At 37.8% G+C, this 18275-nt stretch overlaps 2 protein-coding genes across 9 annotated transcripts in view; one reads left to right on the forward strand and one right to left on the reverse strand.

Annotated features, from left to right (window-relative positions):
* The window catches only part of NCAPG (non-SMC condensin I complex subunit G), a 41017-nt gene extending 40381 nt beyond the window's left edge, over positions 1-636 (forward strand). The window contains exon 21 of the mRNA XM_061164460.1: positions 416-636. Coding sequence (XP_061020443.1) covers positions 416-539 — 124 coding nt within the window. The 3' untranslated portion in view covers positions 540-636. The remainder of the gene's footprint in view (positions 1-415) is intronic.
* A 72-nt stretch (positions 637-708) lies between these two features.
* LCORL (ligand dependent nuclear receptor corepressor like) overlaps positions 709-18275 on the reverse strand; it is a 167578-nt gene continuing 150011 nt past the window's right edge. For 2 of the 8 annotated variants that reach the window (XM_061164456.1, XM_061164446.1), the window contains one exon: positions 2854-3009. In XM_061164456.1, coding sequence (XP_061020439.1) covers positions 2996-3009 — 14 coding nt within the window. In that variant the 3' untranslated portion in view covers positions 2854-2995. Of the gene's footprint in view, positions 3010-3816; positions 3927-15349; positions 15377-17865; positions 17922-18275 lie in introns of those variants that run through there. The other 6 variants (XR_009696512.1, XM_061164443.1, XM_061164445.1 and 3 more) reach the window with 6 other exon arrangements.

Genomic DNA, 18275 nt, shown 5'->3' on the forward strand with positions numbered 1-18275 from the left:
TAAATTGAAAATATCTTTTGGGGATACTTGCTGTTTAGTGTTTTAGGAATTTATTTGCCCAAATAAATAGAACTTATTTTTTTCACTACTTGAATATCCCATAAAATTCTTGGGCAGTTGCTATGATTCCTGTTTAATTATAAGCTTCATTATAGAAATTTAAATTTTTGTTTTTTGCTTTATTCTGTATAAGACCAGGTTCAATGTAGATATAAAAAGAAATTAGTTAGGTTTTCCATGGTTCACTTAGCTGGATAGCCAGTCAGTGTTTCTTGGTTTTGAGATTTTAGTTTTAAGCTCAATGGAGTCAGGATATCAATCACACACTGATAGAATGACAGAAACAAAGTTTTATTTATAAATAAACTGGTTTTAAAGCTTATATTTAAATTGGTGTGTTTCAACATCTGTTTAGTGATCATGAAGTTCCAGAGCCAGAATCAGAAATGAAGATGAGATTACCAAGACGAGCCAAAACAGCAGCACTAGAAAAAAGTAAACTTAACCTTGCACAATTTCTCAATGAAGATAAAAGTTAGGAGAAGAAATGATGGAGGTGGAGTCCTTTGAGAAATGGCCTTTAAAATTATGTTCAGTTCTTTGCTTTAATAAAGTTATCCTTGTATGAAAATTAAAGTCTGATTCTTGTAGAAATTTCCGGTGTGCGATTCCACATTGTTTTATCCTGTATTGAATCTATAAGTGTGCTTACTGCTCCATCTGCTATCAACCATGGATTTAATAAGAATCTAAGGTGGGCCCAGGAACCTGCCTTTTAACAGGCCTCCCAGGTGATCCTTATGAATTTTCATGTTTAAAATCATGGCATATGGGCAACATCTAAGTGTAACTAGCTGGCTGCTTGCTTTGAGAAACTTGACTTAGCTGTGTCATATCCAACATAGATAATAACACTGCAGAACACATTTTAAAAATGACATCTTAAGGACAAATAAATACCACAAACTAGCCAGAAATAAGCTTATTTCCAGGGAAGACTAGTATGATGAACCAGAGTCCCCAGCATCCAAGTTCAAGTTATCATTTTGATAACTTTGTGATCCTTACACTTTAAAATATTTTGATAATGCTACTTATGTGGGTGATTTTTTTTCCCCAAAGTGTTTGCATGTGAGAACCCAAGTTTGCTTATGTTACGATGCTTCCTTGTTAGGGAGATGTTCACATGTACATATTAATGATGGGGTTTTCTGTGTTTGGGATGTAACAAAATATTTATTGTGAGTAATTAAAAAATACTAGTAGGAAAAGAATGTGACAGGAAGTTCACTAGATACTAATTTATGAGCACTATTTCTTCAACTGTAAATTTATTTTCTGAATAAAATTGGCACTTGCCTGACTTAAGAAATTTACTCTGCCAAATCAGTCCTCTTTCCTTGTGTTAATATCCAACAAAACATCTTTTACCCTCTGATAATCCTATTATTCAGAATAGAAATACCCTAACATTGGATCTGTTTTAATAATTGTGCTTTTTTTAAGGTTTATTTCTGAGAGGCCATTTCTTTAAGGTGATGTACTCTGATGGAGCTGAAGTTAAGACTGCTGTGCTTTTCTGGGCCAGATTGCCACGTTACATATGTATAAATGCTTTATACAACTTAGAAATATAAAAGGAGCCCAGAAGTTACAAAGAATGCTTATTAAGCTAAAAGGAAAATGAAGATACGGTGGTGACATAAAACTGAAAAACAGATGATTGTTTTTCATTATCTTGGCTGTCTTTTCCTGTGCTTCAAATTCTTTATGTAAGCCTTTTTGTTAAATCCCTGTCATTTAAAGAATTATTTGGGGGGTGGGGTAAGTAGGGATAAATAAGGTCTTAAAAGGTATGCCATAAGTAAAAGTCTTTAGAATCTCAATAAACTAAATCCCTTTTAATCCATAGCTATCCAAAGGGAATCAGCCATGTTCTTACATACTTACATGGACCCCCATACCACAGCTTGCTTTCTCTGGCATGGGAAAAATAACTTTAAGCACCAAACTTTGAGTATTCTTACTATTCAAGTTTTAGACACAATCACATAAGCCAATGATGAAGCTATGCTTTGTACTACTAAAGGAATATTATCCTCATTTTAGGACATATACACTTTAAAATAAATGGCTAGAATACAATAAAATCAATAGATGTAAATCCATTTGCCATTTTTCATTCAAAACTGATAACTTACAAAAAACCAAACAGTATTCTTATCTGCAAGAGGCACAGATATGCTGAAGAGTAAACATGCAGTTGTGCCATTGCTCTTAAAGCCCACAGACTTCATAGGTTTAAAAGTACAGAGAAATAACTGATCAGATTCTCCCTATGAGTGAAACACTTGATGATAAACTATGATCAATTTTCTATACATATATAACTTTGAAAGAGATACTTCTAAGAGATACCTTTGCCTTTTACCAATTTGCTTCGAGGTAGTTGGTATCCACCTGTTAGACAACCGTTCATGGGTCAGGTCATCAGAAATCTTTACAACACTAGCCTTCTAAATTTCACAATGCATTATATATTAAGACTTTGTGTACAGAAATAAAACTGGGGACAATTATATATTTAGGGTGTAAAAAATTCACAAAATACCATTAAAAAGAGAAACATCAAAATCCATTTGTACTGCAAAATTCCACAATGGTCTGGCATAAAACATGTAAAAAATACAAAGAATATAATCAAAATGATTAATGCTAATGATTTTATAGACAAATCACAAGACCAGAAATATTTCAAAATCAATAAATGCTATTGGCAGAAAGAATGTTGATTTACAAAATAAGGATAGTGCAAGAAGAACTGCAATCTATTTCTCTTCACTTTTGAGATTTTGGTTATGAACTGTACAGCTTGCGAGAGATGCTGCTGTCAACTTCAGATTCCATTCAATGGGATGATTAAGGCACATCTTAATGGGGCTCAGAGGGCAACTTGCTGTATTCCCATCAGACAAATTCAGTTTCTCATCAGTTTTCACTTGTAGCATGCTGGAAAAGAAAAGTGTAAAGCACTTTAGTTCTGCTTTCATTTCAAAGAAATGATCAACCTTAGAAAACTCAGTAGTTTAACCATTTGGACCTCTAAACAGCATTTGTGTCTTTTTTTTAGCTCCTGCTGCCTTAATGAACTGAATGCAACATAAGTAATTGAGAACTGACTCAGATACCCCTGGACAAAAAATAGCATATATGGATTTCATCAGTATCCCTCAGGATATTTGACCTACTGAGCTTGGCCGAATTGAACCCTTTTAACTTTTCCTTTAACCTTCCAAGGATCACAGACAGACACTTTGACCACAAGAAGGAATTAACCTCTGTTGAATGCCTACCATATTCTAGGCACATTCACATGCATTATCTCACATTTCATTAACAACCAAGCAAGGCTGGTATACTGTAAGCCCATAAGAGACAATAAAAGTGAGTCACAGAGTTACAGTACAAATAAAATCAAGTCGCAGGACTGCAGCTGAAATACAGTCCTCGCTCTTGCTCATCTACTAGCTCTGATGAGAATCTTCTCTAAAATCACAGACTTAACAGTCCAAAGGTAGCTAGCCACTCCACATGTGATGCACATGTAATCCCAAGTCTTAAGTAATATTAACAAAAGTCAATTCACATCTTGAGATGGAAGTCCTTATGTTTAGAAACAGCTTGATATACATTAGCTCATTTGACATGACTGATGAGTTCAACTGGGCTCATCATTCCTAAGCTTTCTCTAACTGTGTGTCAATGATTCTGCCCGTGAGTAAAGAGGAAGCTTAGCTGTGTAGTAAAGTGGCTTACTAGAATTGGTAAATGGCAGCAGCATCCAGACTTCGCTAGCAGTTTCCTGATCTCTCCTTGCAACTTCAAACAACTGACTCATTTGTCATTCCATAAACCAGAGATTTCACCTGTTAAACAGTATTTTAACAACTATCATATTTTCACTGAGTTTCTCCCACATTGTATCACTGAATGACATGATTTCAATTTTTATAGATATGAAACAAAATGACAGCTTAAAAGACCACCAAAGACAGTAAATCACTTAAAGCCAAAATTTAGAGATATGATTAATGACAGTAATTTTTTACTTCCTCCTAGGACTGCCAGTCTTCATATTTATTGGTATTTTCAAAACACAGTTTGATGTATGCCTCTTTGAGAAACTCTAAAGGAAGCTATACAAACACAATGATATTAATTGAGGTATCTTGGTAGGTATGTTTATCAGGTATCAAACTCCCAAATAAGAAAACAATGGCATGGAGCAACAAATCGTGGTCATAAAAATTTCTCTTCTGTTTTCTTTTTGCTATTTAACAAAGTATTCATTACAGAGTAATACTCAATAACTATATTATTGTTCTTTTCAATACTTAAAGACAAATTTTTAAAGTTACTTTTTTTAGAGAGTAAACTCCAAATTTGGGAACACAAACTCCAGAGGTGCACAAAACTATACAAATGCATGGAAAGAAAATATCAGTCAAGAAAAAGAAATAAATGTTAGTACCCACATACAGATTGACATGTTTAATTAATACATACCTACCAAAAAAGCAACGTGTTCAAAATTTGGGCACCTGTGATCTACAGAATACTAAGAACAGAACACAGCCCTTATTCAGGCCTTACGTACCATCTGGGTTCTTTATTTGATATAGACAGGGCCTTACTTTGGATAAGTACCTCTCCTAGCTTCCCCCCCTTTCACCAAAGTATGTAGTGTTAAACTAAGCCTTTACATTTGTCTATACCTCCATTTGGTTTTTAAAGCATGTTGACTGACTCTCATTAGATCATCAGAAACAGGACTGAATAAGGGCAAAGGTTGCCTGCAATGATTATGTAGACAGCTCAGCCTATTTTCAATACTTAAGTAGTTTCACTCACCCTAAGACAGAGCCCCTCTCCACCATCTGAATAAAGGTTTACAGAACATGTGCATTTGGAAAGTATGAAAGGAAAAAATAATTTTTTAAGTCATGGAAATCCAAATAGTTATTTGTGTTTAATGATTAATGATTACTGATAATTCTAAAATATTTTTTCATATATACAACTCTAATAATTTAAATTTGTTTTACTTATTACTGGAGGTATGTGATGGTTCATTTCTGTCATATAGACAATAAACTAAGCCAGTCACATTGCAGAAAACATTTTAGCGTAATCAAGACAAGTCTAAAAGTATCACTTATAAAGCAGTTGCTATATACCAGGCATGATGCTACAAGCCTTTCTTACACTGACCTCCCTCATTCAGTTTTAACAATCATCCACTGAGGCTCATAGAAGTAAAATGACTGACCCAAGGTCACAAAACTGAGTGAGTCTTCAGGGCCTATGATCTGTTTATGCTATCCTGCATGCTGACTCTTGGGTTGTGTTCTGTCATGATTCTCCCTTGTTACTACCTACTTATCTATTTCTTTAAAATACTTAATTTCCATGTCAGGTCTACAGCCATAACCTTATCCAAGAGACCTATATGTTTATAGCATGAATTTTCTTTAAAGAGGGAGCTGCTAGTCATATCTTTTAATTTCTCAGTGTGAGAAGAAAATGTCAGGGCACAGACTGACATGAGAGCTACCATGAGTGTTCTTTAGGTTGAGTTTCAGGGAACACAAGTTATCTTTTCAAAGGAAGAAAGAAGTCAAGCTATATGCATGGATAGGCAACTCTGATTTGGAATTTGAATAGTTACTATAACGTCCAGGAAACCATCAAATTTGAGCTTATTTAATGCCAGTGGGTGACTTGGTTTATTTTCCTCTGGAAATTGTGTCTTCTATTGTAGTAGTAGTTTAGTCACTAAGTCGTGTCCAACTCCTGGTGACCCCATGGACTGCAGCCTGCCAGGCTCCTCTGTCCATGGGATTCTCTAGGCAAGAATACTGGAGTGGGTTGCCATTTCCTTCTCCAGGGGATTTTCCCAACCCAGGAATCAAACCCGGGTCTCCTGCATTGCAGGCATTCTTTACCGACTGAAATTCAGTAAAAAAAAAAAAAAAAAACCATTCACTGATAGTTGTTACAGCTCAGCACTATCTTTGGGTCTGATCTCTCCACAAATCTGTCCAAATAACATGAAAGGGCTGTCAATGTGCAAAACTAGAGCAGAGAACCTTCATGAAGTAGACAGGTGTATTCCCATGTTTTTCAGTAGTAAGTAACAAAAATGAAATCACTGGTCTATTGGAATATAAATTTGATGGTTCTTAGGTTCTAGGAGGCCAATATAGGACCCTGCCACACGAAAAAAATGTTTCAGTTCTACATGGAGCTGGCATGTGTTCACCATCCAGGTCTGCTGGTAAGTAAAGTAAAATCCTTAACAATATCTACCTAATATATTAGGAATATAAAAGTGTGTGCTGGTATCTGTTTTAAAGGGTTTTGCAGCTTGGTAAGGAGGTGGTGGGCAGGGCAGGTGGGGAGGAGGGAGTATTCATAAAATACCAGAATTAAAAGCAGTAAAAGGAGTAACCAAGGACAAAGGGATTACAGAGAAGGGAAAGATTAATCCTAGAAATTGATTAACATTTGAAATAGGTCTTTAGGAATAAGAATTTCAGGAAATTGGGACAGAAGGAGATTTTAGATCCTGAGTTCTGATCCTAAATCAAATCACTCACCTGCTGAGTGTACACTCCTTAGCCTCTAAGCTTCAATTTAACTGGATAGTAAAGATAGAATATCACATCTTAAGGGTAATGTGATTATTAAACGAGTTTATGTAAATAAAGCACCTGGTATAGGGAATGCATGTAATATGCCCAATTGGACACATAGTAAGGAGTCAATAAATGTGAATATTAGTACTAATAACAAAAATCAAAATAAAACATTACATGTGTGGGGATAAACTATGGCAGATACATATATAATCTGTTTTTGCAATTTTTACCATATGTTTCCCCGGTGATTCAGCAGTAAAGAATCTGCCTGCAATGCAGGGGACTTGAGTTCTATCCCTGGGTCAGGAAGACCCCCTGGAGGAGGAAATGACAACCCACTTCAGTATTCTTTTCCTGGAAAATCCCATGGACAGAGGAGCCTGATGGGTTACAGTCCATGGGGTCGCAAAAGAGTCAGAAATGACTTAGTGACTAAACAAATAATTTGTATACCGCAGGTTAATTTTGAATCTCTGGGCTTTGAGGAGGATCAAATGTAAAAAAGCTATAGAATGCAGCCAGGTAAACATGGTGCACTAGTCAACCATGAGCTTTAACATGACCAAATAAATCCTTTCTCTTGCTGGAAAACTGAGTGTTAGGTTGTACAGCTGTTGTATTTGTTTGTTTTTAAAAGATGTAATTTATCTGAAGAGTAAAATTGCCTTTTGGTAAGACACTGATGAATTTAAAAGCTTTGGCAGATTGTTAAAGTGGGAAATTTTAAGTCAGCCATTTCTCTGGATTTGCTTTTGGTTATTTGATATGGTTATCTGGAGGAGCAGAAGAACCAGGTGTTTAGGAGCAAGACCTTGAAAGCCAAGTCTTAGAAAAGAATCCTAGAGTTGCAACTTGCTGCTACCAATTTTAGAAAAATTACATTTTCAATAAAAGATCACACAAGCAGTATGTGCTTACTTAGCACTACCATGATTATTAAAGAGCAAACCGAAATAATCAAAAATTGAAAAGATGACATTTAGAATTTAATCATTTCACTAAGAAGTGAGATATCTACCTGAATTTTTAGCTAAATGGAATGAAGGAAACTATAGTCAGATCAAGGGTACAAAACAAATTTTCTTCAGGATTCAATGAACAGTTTGCACTGCTATGTGATTTAGAAGTGATTCTCAGTCTTGTAGGGATCCCTGAATTTCTTAGTGAACTTGCGTATTAGTACAACTGTGCCTAAAGCAGTATATAAAATAGGCATTCAAATATCCAGAAACTACATGATTCAGATACCTTTATAAATAAAATATAAAATTTCAGTAGTAAATATGAAAGTAAAAGCAATTAGGAAGCTGTTTATCTAAAATAATGCCAATTAACTGTAGACAATCACAGAACCTGGCATGATGTAAATGTTTTTTGATCCTGTTCCCATAGGCCTTCTCAGGAACTTATCAATGATCATCATCAATGGTTCCAACCCTTCTTAAATATAACATCTGTGGCAGATTAATTACATTAATGACTTTGGTTCTTCATCCATCACTGTATTCACTCTGCCCTATCTATTTGACCATGCCCTCCCATCCTGACCCACCTATGTGATGTACTCTGGCTTAATGGGATAATAGCAAACATGCTATTTATAAACAGCAAACATGACGCTAGCTGAAGTTGAGAAACTTGACATTTATGTTCACTTTTACACCTCTGCTTCCGCCCTGAGAACATGCCTGGCTGGCTTGCTGGATGGCTCTGAGACACAAGGAGCAGGGCTAAGCTGTTCCACTCGATTGCCAGCTAACCCCAAGACACTGGAGGGAGCCCAGCCAATATCCAAAGAACCTCCAGTCATACTTGCCAATCACTGACTCAAATACTTAAATTACTTTGAGCTAATGAGTTTTGATGTGGTTTGTAAAATGTAGCAAGTTGTGGCAATAGATAACTAATAGACCATCTCTTCTCTTTTGGATCCTCACCATCATGTTTAAACAAGTGCAAGGTCCCTCCTTCCTTAAAAAAACAACTATGGCTTCACCCAATCTTTTGACCAACCTAGACAGCATATTAAAAGCAGAGACATTACTCTGCCAACATAGTCAAAGCTATGGTTTTTCTAGTAGTCATGTATGGATGTGAGAGCTGGACTATAAAGAAAGCTGAGTGCCAAAGAACTGATGCTCTTGAAATGTGATGTTGGAGAAGACTCTTGAGAGTCCCTTGGACTGCAAGGAGATCTCACCAGTCCACCCTAAAGGAAATCAGTCCTGAATATTCATTGGAAGGACTGATGCTGAAACTCCAATAGTTTGGCCACTTGATGTGAAGAACTGACTTAATTTGAAAAGACCCTGATGCTGGGAAAGATTGAAGGTAGGAGGAGAAGGGGACAACAGAAGATGAGATGGTTGGATGGCATCAGACTCAATGGACATGAGTTTACTCCGGGAGTTGGTGATGGACAGGGAGGCCTGCCTTGCTGCAGTCCATGGGGTCACAAAGAGTCGGACACAACTGAGTGACTGAATTGAACTGACTATTTTTAGTCAGATTACTTTAATGAGCTGTCCTATACTTGCTATCACCATTTTCTATACCTCTTATTCTTTAACCTAGCTTCCCGGAGAAGGCAATGGCACCCCACTCCAGTACTCCTGCCTGGAAAATCCCATGGACGGAGCAGCCTGGTGGGCTGCAGTCCATGGGGTTGCTAAGAGTCGGACACAACTGAGTGACTTCACTTTCACTTTTCACTTTCATGCATTTGAGAAGGAAATGGCAACCCACTCCAGTGTTCTTGCCTGGAGAATCCTAGGGTTAGCAGAGCCTGGTGGCTGCCGTCTATGGGGGCGCACAGTCAGACACGACTGAAGCGACTTGGCAGCAACAGCAGCAGCAGCAGGCAACCTAGCTTCCAGGGCTTTTACTCCATGAAAACAGCACTAAGTCACCAGTGAAATAAATCGAACGAAGGATCTTTAGTTTTTTGACCTTTTGGCTTCCTAACAACATTCAACATTTTTGGCTGTTTCTTCTGCTAGGGACTGGATTGTGTCCCCCTCCCTTCCCACCACCCCTCCAATCCCCCATCCTCAGATTTATATATTAAGAGATATGGGGCCTTTAGGAGTAATTAAAGTGAAATGAAGTCATAGGGTAGGGCCATAATCCAATAATTCCTTAGAAGAAATGGAGTAGCCCTCACAGTCAATAAGAGTCCTAAATGCAGTACTTGGGTGCAATCTCAAAAACAACAGAATGACCTATGTTCATTTTCAAGGCAAACCATTCAAATCACAGTAATCCAAGTCTATGCCCCAACCGTTAGTGCAAAGAAGCTGAAGTTGAATGGTTCTATGGGGACCTACAAGACCTTCTAGAACAAACACCAAAAAAAGGTGTCCTTTTCATCATAGGGGACTAGAATGCAAAATTATGAAGCCAAGACATACCTGGAGTAACAGACAAGTTTGGCTTTGGACTAGAAAATGAAGCAGGGCAAAGGCTAAGAGAGTTTTTCCAAGAGAAGGCATTGGTCATAGCAAGCACCTCTTCCAAAAATACAAGAGATGACTCTACACATGGACATCACCAGATGGTCAATACTGAAATCAGATTGATTATATTATTTGCAGCTGAAGATGGAGAAGCTCTATACAGTTAGCAAAAACAAGATCGGGGGAGCTGATTGTGGCTCAGATCAAGAACTCCTTATTGCCAAATTCAGACTTAAATTGAAGGAGGTAGGGAAAATCACTAGGCCATTCAGGTATGACCTAAATCAAATTTCTTATGATTATACAGTGGAAGTGACAAATAGATTCAAGGGATTAGCTCTGATAGACAGAATGCCTGAAGAACTGTGGACCAAGGGTCGTGACATTGTACAGGAGGTGGTGATCAAAACCATTCCAAAGGGGGGGAAAAAAAAAAAAGCAACAGTGCAAAACAGTTGTTTGAGGAGGACTTACAAACAGCTGAGAAAAGAAGTGAAAGGCAAAGGAGAAAAAGAAAGATATATCCATGTGAATGCAGAGTTCCAAAGATAAGAAAGGAGAGATAAGAAAGCCTTTCTAAGTAAACAATGCAAAGAAACAGAGGAAAACAATAGCATGGGAAAGACTAGAGATCTCTTCAAGAAAATTAGAGATACCAAAGGAACATTTCATGCAAAGATGGGCACAATAAAGGACAGAAATGGTATAGACTTAACAGAAGCAGAAGATTTTAAGAAGAGGTGGCAAGAATACACCAAAGAACTATACAAAAAAGATCTTTACGACCCAGATAATCACAATGGTGTGATCACTCACCTGGAGCCAAACATCCTGGAGTGCAAAGTCAAGTGGGCCTTCGGAAGCATCATTATGATCAAAGCTAGTGGAGGTGATGGAATTCCAACTGAGCTATATCAAATCCTAAAAGATGATGCTGTGAAAGTGCTGCACTCAACATGCCAGCAAATTTGGAAAACACAGCAGTGGCCACAGGACTGGAAAAGGTCAGTTTTCATTGCAATCCCAAAGATGGGCAATGCCAAAGAATGCTCAAACTACCACACAATTGTACTCATTTCACATGCTAGTAAAGTAATTCTCAAAATTTTCCAAGTGAGCCTTCAACAGTATGTGAACCGTGAACTTCCAGATGTTCAAGCTGGATTTAGAAAAAGCAGAGGAACCAGAGATCAAATTGCCAACATCCACTGGATCATTGAAAAAGCAAGAGAATTCCAGAAAACCATCTGCTTCATTGACAATGCTAAAATTTTTGACTGTGTCAATCACAACAAACTGTGGAAAATTCTTAAAGAGATGGCAATACCAGACCACCTTACCTGCCTCCTGAGAAACCTGCATGCAGGTCAAGAGGCAACAGTTATAACCAGACATGGAAAAATGGACTGGTTCCAAATTGGGAAAGGATTATGTCAAGGCTGTATATTGTCACCCTGCTTATTTAACTTCTACGCAGAGTACATCATGCGAAATGCCAGGCTGGATAAAGCACAAGCTGGAGTCAAGATGCCAGAAGTATCAATAACCTCAGAAATGTAGATGACAGTACCCTTATGCAGAAAGTGAAGAGGAACTAAAGAGCCTCTTGATGAAAGTGAAAGAGGAGAGTGAAAAAGCTGGCTTAAAACACAAGTGCTTGGGGCCTGGTGCACTGGGAAAACCCAGAAGGATCGGGTAGAGAGGGAGGTGGGAGGGGGGATCGGGATGGGGAATACATGTAAATCCATGGCTGATTCATGTCAATGTATGACAAAAACCACTACAATATTGTAAAGTAATTAGCCTCCAACTAATAAAAATAAAAATAAAAAAATAAAAAACCTCAATGTTGAATAAACGAAGATCATGCCATCTGGTCTCATCAGTTCAGTTAAGTCTCTCAGTCATGTCCGACTCTTTGCGACCCCATGAATCACAGCACGCCAGGCCTCCCTATCCATCACCAACTCCTGGAGTTTACTCAAACTCATGTCCATCGAGTCGGTGATGCCATCCAGCCATCTCATCCTCTGTCGTCCCCTTCTTCTCCTGCCCCTGATCCCTCCCAGCATCAGAGTCTTTTCCAATGAGTCAACTCTTCTAATGAGGACACCACAGTTCAAAAGTATCAGTTCTTCGGCGCTCAACTTTCTTCATAGTCCAACTCTCACATCCATACTTAACCACTGGAAAAACCACAGTCCCATCACTTCATGGCAAATAGATGGGGATACAATGGAAACAGTGACAGACTTTATTTTCTTGGGATCCAAATTCACTGCAGATGGTGATGCAGCCATGAAGTTAAAAGACACTTGCTCCTGGGAAGAAAAGCTATGGCCAACCTAGACAGCATATTAGAAAGCAGAGACATTACTTTGCCAACAAACATTTGTCTAGTCAAAGCTATGGTTTTTCCATTAGTCATGTATGGCTGTGAGAGTTGGATGATTAAAAAAAAAAAAGAAGAAGGCTGAGTGCTGAAGTATTGATGCTTTTGAACTGTGGTATTGGAGAAGACTCTTGAGAGTCCCTTGGACTGCGAGAAGATCAAACCAGTCAATCCTAAAGGAAATCAATCCTGAATATTCATTGGAAGGACTGATGCTGAAGCTGAAGCTCCAATACTTTGGCTATCTTATGCAAAGACCCAACACATTAGAAAAGACCCTGATGCTGGGAAAGATTGAAGGCAGGAGGAGAAGGGGATGACAGAAGACAAGATGGTTGGATGGCATCACTAACTCGATGGACATGGGTTTGACCAAGCTCTGGGAGATGGTGAAGAAAAGGGAAGCCTGGTGTGCTGCACTCCATGGGGTTTGCAAAGAGTCAGACATGACTGAACAACAACAACAATAATCCAACAGGACTGAAGTTCCTATTGAAAAGGAGACACCATAGAATGGGAGAGTGTCCTGCAAGCCAGGAAGAGAGCTCTCACCAGAAACAGCATCCTCCAGATCTTAGACTTTCCAGTCTCCAGAACTGTGAGACAATAAATCTCTAAACATACTCTTTTTTTTTTTGAGACTCAGTACTGCTTTTCCTCGCTTCTTCCTGTCAATTCAAGTCATCCCACTCTACCTGGCTAATGCATGTTGCCACTTCTCAAGTTTGAGTCCCATGCTTTCTTTTTTTATACTGTCAGCTCTCATCCATACTCAGTTTCTGTTATCAATGATATTCTAGTTATCTCAATTTTTCTGAGTACTAAACCTAAAGCAGCTTTACAAAAATATCCTTGTATCACCTAATTTCATCAGATTTTACCACTGCCTGTGTTTTCTATTTTTCCCCCTCCCAATAAAATACAAGCTTGATGAAAGTATAAATCCCTGTTGGTCTTGCTCAGTATATTATCATTATCACCTAGCATACTGCAGTTGGATAAATATTTCTTAAAAAGTTAATCTGGGACTTTTTTTCTGACCATGATGAGGTAACAAGAAGAATCTGCCCTCTAACTTTATAAACAGCAAACTAAATAAATGAAATAGTGTTTCTAAGATAAAGGATGACAGAAAGTAGAGATGACTGTGATTCCTGAAAAAAAGGAAATAAAAGGTGATAAGTCCTAAAATTTGCTATGGTTTACTGCTTAGAGAGTTTCCAGACTGCAATATAGGAGGAACCCAAACAGAGCTTGGGAATCTTCCTGAAAAGGGAAGACAGAGTTTAGATGTAGAGGAGTCCAGGGTGACTAGAATGTGTGGAGTACAGGAAAGAGAGGGGCAGAGAGAGCTGGCTCCAGAGCTCCCTGTGAGTCTGCAGATCAATACTGATCAGACATACATGTTTTCCAAGGCTGTGAAAAAGACCACTGAGAAGGACCAGATGGAAAATACCTAGAGGCCATACAGGACCGGAGACAACTGTGTTGCCACCAAAAAATGGAATGTCCTCTTAGAACCTGGGTCAGTAGAGTCCCCGGATAGGCACTGGTGTTGCCTGACTAGTGGAGTGAAATCAGCCACTGAAAGGACACAAACACGGCTTCTAAGAACCTGCGTGGTCTGCCCCTGACATACTCTTCAACGTTCACATGTGACATCATGCTCCTCCTTCTCTCTTGACTCAAGACACACCAGTCAAGTCTTATCTCTCTAATTCCACGAGGAATACCAAGCCTCATGTTTTTTTCACATTCACTCCTTTCTTCCTGGCAAGTCATTCCTCCCCTCCCCATTCTCTGCCACTTGGCCTAGTTGATGCCTACTCATTCTTCACAGCTCAGTTCAACGGACACTTCCTCAGAGAAGCCTTCCTTCACTTTGCTGACTTGATAAGATCTCCCTATAAGGAATTCTCATAGTAAGTAAGTAAGTAAATGTTAGTCGCTCAGTCGTGCCCGACTCTTTGTGACCCCGTGGACTGCAGCCCACCAGGCTCCTCTGTCCATGAGATTTTCCAGGCAAGGATACTGGAGTGGGTTGCCATTTCCTTCTCCAGGGGATCTTCCCAACCCAGGGATCAAACCCGGAAAACCTGCACTGGCAGGCAGATTCTTTACTGACTGAGCTAAAACGGAAGCCCATTCTCATAGTACCACCTATGAATTAAGAACTTGTAAGATCTGTTTAAGTTTTCTCAAATGTCTGCCTCTCCAAAGCTGACATCTGGTTTTGTCCCCCTTCATATTCCATATGACTACCATACTGCCTGGAACACAGGAGACAAAAATTTTTGAAAGAATAAATTAATGGGGTCTATAGATACTGGTTTCTAAAATCTATCATTCTATACATTTATATAACACACAAAGAAGCAAACAAATGAATTTTCCAGGTTGCCTAGAAATGGAATTGGAGGGGAAAAAATGAAGCCAAGGTCTTGCTTAAAATTAACAAAAACAAGGAGGAAAAAACATGGCAGGATGAAATCATTCAGATACCTGCTCTGCCTTTGTTGTTGTTGTTGTTTGTAATTAAACAATAGGTGAATTCAGTAGGCTGTTTATTATGATAATCACAGAATACTCAGCTCAGTATAGGACAAATGAGAAAAATACAGTAGCCATGAGGGCTGAACTAAAGATTTTGAATTACTAAATGAATAGAGAAGATAAAAGGGTAGAAAAGCGGAGAAGAGAACATCTGAGGCAGGAATTTAAGGTGTGAAGCACTGAAATAAATCTCTAACAGGTGGTAGCAGCTGGTTAAGGAAGAGAAGGGTGACCCTTGAACCACTTACCTCAGATAGACAAAGCAGGTCTGGAGGCTGCAGGGAGAGAATAAAGATTTACAAAACAGAACAAAACTGGCATTGATGGCTCCCCCAGCACCACTCTGCTGGATACAGACAGGTCTTGTCCCAGGAAGATAAGAAAAAATAAAATAACTACATGTCAGAAATGTAGTGGATTGTGTGGAAAGAGGGAGTGGACAACAGGGAGGGAGTGGATGGGTTTTGGGAATGAACTGGATATAATAATCTTAATTTACTAAAAACAAAAAAAAAAGACAATAATTTTTTTTCTAGTCACATCACATCAAAATTCTACCAGTAAAAATGGGTCAGCAAACTTTTTCTGCAAAGGGTCAGGATATTTTAGGCTTTGTGGGCTTTAGGATCTGTTGCAACTACTCAATTCAGCTTCTGCAGCATAAAACAGCAACAGACAAAACACATAGGTGAATGATCATGGCAATATTCCAATAAAACTACTTACAAGGCAGGCTGGGGGCCAGACGCAATTTGGAAAGTTAATCTTGTTTGAAAATAGTGCTGTACTTCATATCCATTAATAGGGTGAGTCAACCAAATTATCTTTCTTCAAGTTTTACTAATTATGTTGTCAAACTGAAAAAATAACTTGAAATATTTTTTGCTAAGTTCCCTGAGTTACTTTGTAACTCTAATGTCTAACAATGCCCAGTAGATCAAAAGAAAAACAGACAATATTTGTTGAATAAATGGAATAGTTTCCCATTAAAGATATGGGGCAATTAGTAAAGCAGAATATTCTGTAATGGTTGACAAAGCAATGAGGTATAAGATATGTGAGAAAAATTCTAGGAAAAAAAAGATAAGGAATTACCAAAGTAGCTGTTTCATATAGTAAAAATACTACACTAAAACTCTTTAAAACCTAACTCTTCTTTTTAGTCAGTTTCTATGAAAATTACAATGATGGGGAAAATATCTAAATGTAAACAGAATGCATTTTATTAAAGCCTTTTTTATTTCATTAGAATGCTTTAAATTTCTGGGTCACAGTTTTAACATTTTTACTGATGGCACTGGCAAGTAACAAGACGGTAATATAAAGCCCATGTAAAAAAGAACAGGTCGATATATTTATTATTTTTTACATTAAAATGTCTTTTTTTATCCAGTTCTGACCAAATTAAGAGTGTGGTTTAATTAAGACTCAAGGAGACTCTGATCTCATGTTTTCCTAGACTCGTAAGGTATTTTCTCATGGTTTTTAATACAGAAGGAAAGCCACCTGAACTGACTGCTACTTCCTTTCTTGATTCATTATGAAATAAAATCTATACAAAAATGAAACTTATAAATCAGATTTATCAAAATGTGATTATTTTGGCCTGAATGTATTTACTAGAGTCATCTTTTCATGGTGAATCTTAGTAAAGCACTTACAATTTAATTTTGATTACTCTAACAATTTAAGTACAAGAACAAGTCTAGTACATAAATTAACTTATATATTTATAGTCACTGCATTCTTTCTAGTAACATCACAGTAAGTACAGAGAAAGCCTAGAAGGAAACTATGTAGAGCAGTGTTTCCTAATTATGTTGCCAAAACTATGTTCTGGGGCTTCCCAGGTGGTGCTAGCGGTGCCTGCCAAGGCAGGATATTTAAGAGATACTGGTTTGATCCCTGGGTCAGGAAAATCCCCTGTAGAAGGACATGGCAACCCATCCCAGCATTCATGCCTGGAGAGTCCCATGCACAGATGAGCCATGGGGTCGCAGAGTTGAACACGACTGAAGTGACTTAGCGTGCAAGCTATGTTCTATGGGACAGAAAGTTTGGAGAACGTGTTTTAACATACTAATGGGGCACTGTGATTCAGTAAGTGCAAGAAAGAGAACTGAGCACTTGGCAATGTTACTGGACTACAGAATACTCTGCACACAGAACATCTTGGTGGACCAGTCTTTCCTGGAATATAACTTTGGAATGCTTGTGTAGCAAACCAGATTAAAGTGACTGAATCATCTGGAAACATTTTTCTATCAAAATGAAATTTAGAAAATCATCTACTCTAGTGCTTCATAATTTCCATTAGGTAATATGATGCTGAACGTTACATGAAGTAACTCTAAATTTTATTTTTAACTGTTAAAGGATATTCTGTGCTGAGGTTGCCTCAACCATACAAATTTAAAAGAATATCTTGAGTTAGGACTCAGAAAAACATGGTAAAATGTTCATTGGCAGGACCAGAGAAGGATGCATGGTTAGTTTCAGTTTTAGGTAATTAAAAGAGTATATCATTAATTTCAAATCACCCATATCTCAGTGAAAATCAGAATTCTGAATGAAAAAAATATATATATAGAGAGAGAAAAGTCATTTTTGAGGACAGATGACAAAACCGGAGAAACTGACAAACTGAACATTTTTCAGTCATCTCAGAATCCAATTGAAAGTGTAAACTTGAGATTTGAATTTTTATGGAAAAATTGAACATTTTAGGAAAAATAATATGAGGATAGTAGCTTTAAGTACATACTAGGTTATTCTGGCCTGAAACTTCAGAGGTGTCCAAAGTCCATTTATTATATCCAGCTGTATATCAATTAGGAAAAGGCACACATTTGCTTTAGGAACTCAAACAACACTGACATTAAAGAGGTCTATATTACTATTTTCAATAGTCACACATAACTTTAGATCACTATCACCACAAAAACCGTCTCTTACAACTGGTCCTTCACATACCCCTTCTGTCCTCCCTTCTAATCTATACTGTGTGCAGCTATGAGGAAAAGACTTCTTAGAAGTAGTTTGATCACATAGTTTATCACAATTCAAAGAATAAATTCTTAGTCTGATCTCTTTTCCTTCTGTTACACCCACTTGGTGAACACAGTTACTATTAAGTATAATGGCCCATCTTTCTCCCAAGCTTTACATTCTGGC

This window comes from Dama dama, chromosome 17, assembly GCF_033118175.1.
Source record: "Dama dama isolate Ldn47 chromosome 17, ASM3311817v1, whole genome shotgun sequence".
Lineage (NCBI taxonomy): Eukaryota > Metazoa > Chordata > Mammalia > Artiodactyla > Cervidae > Dama > Dama dama.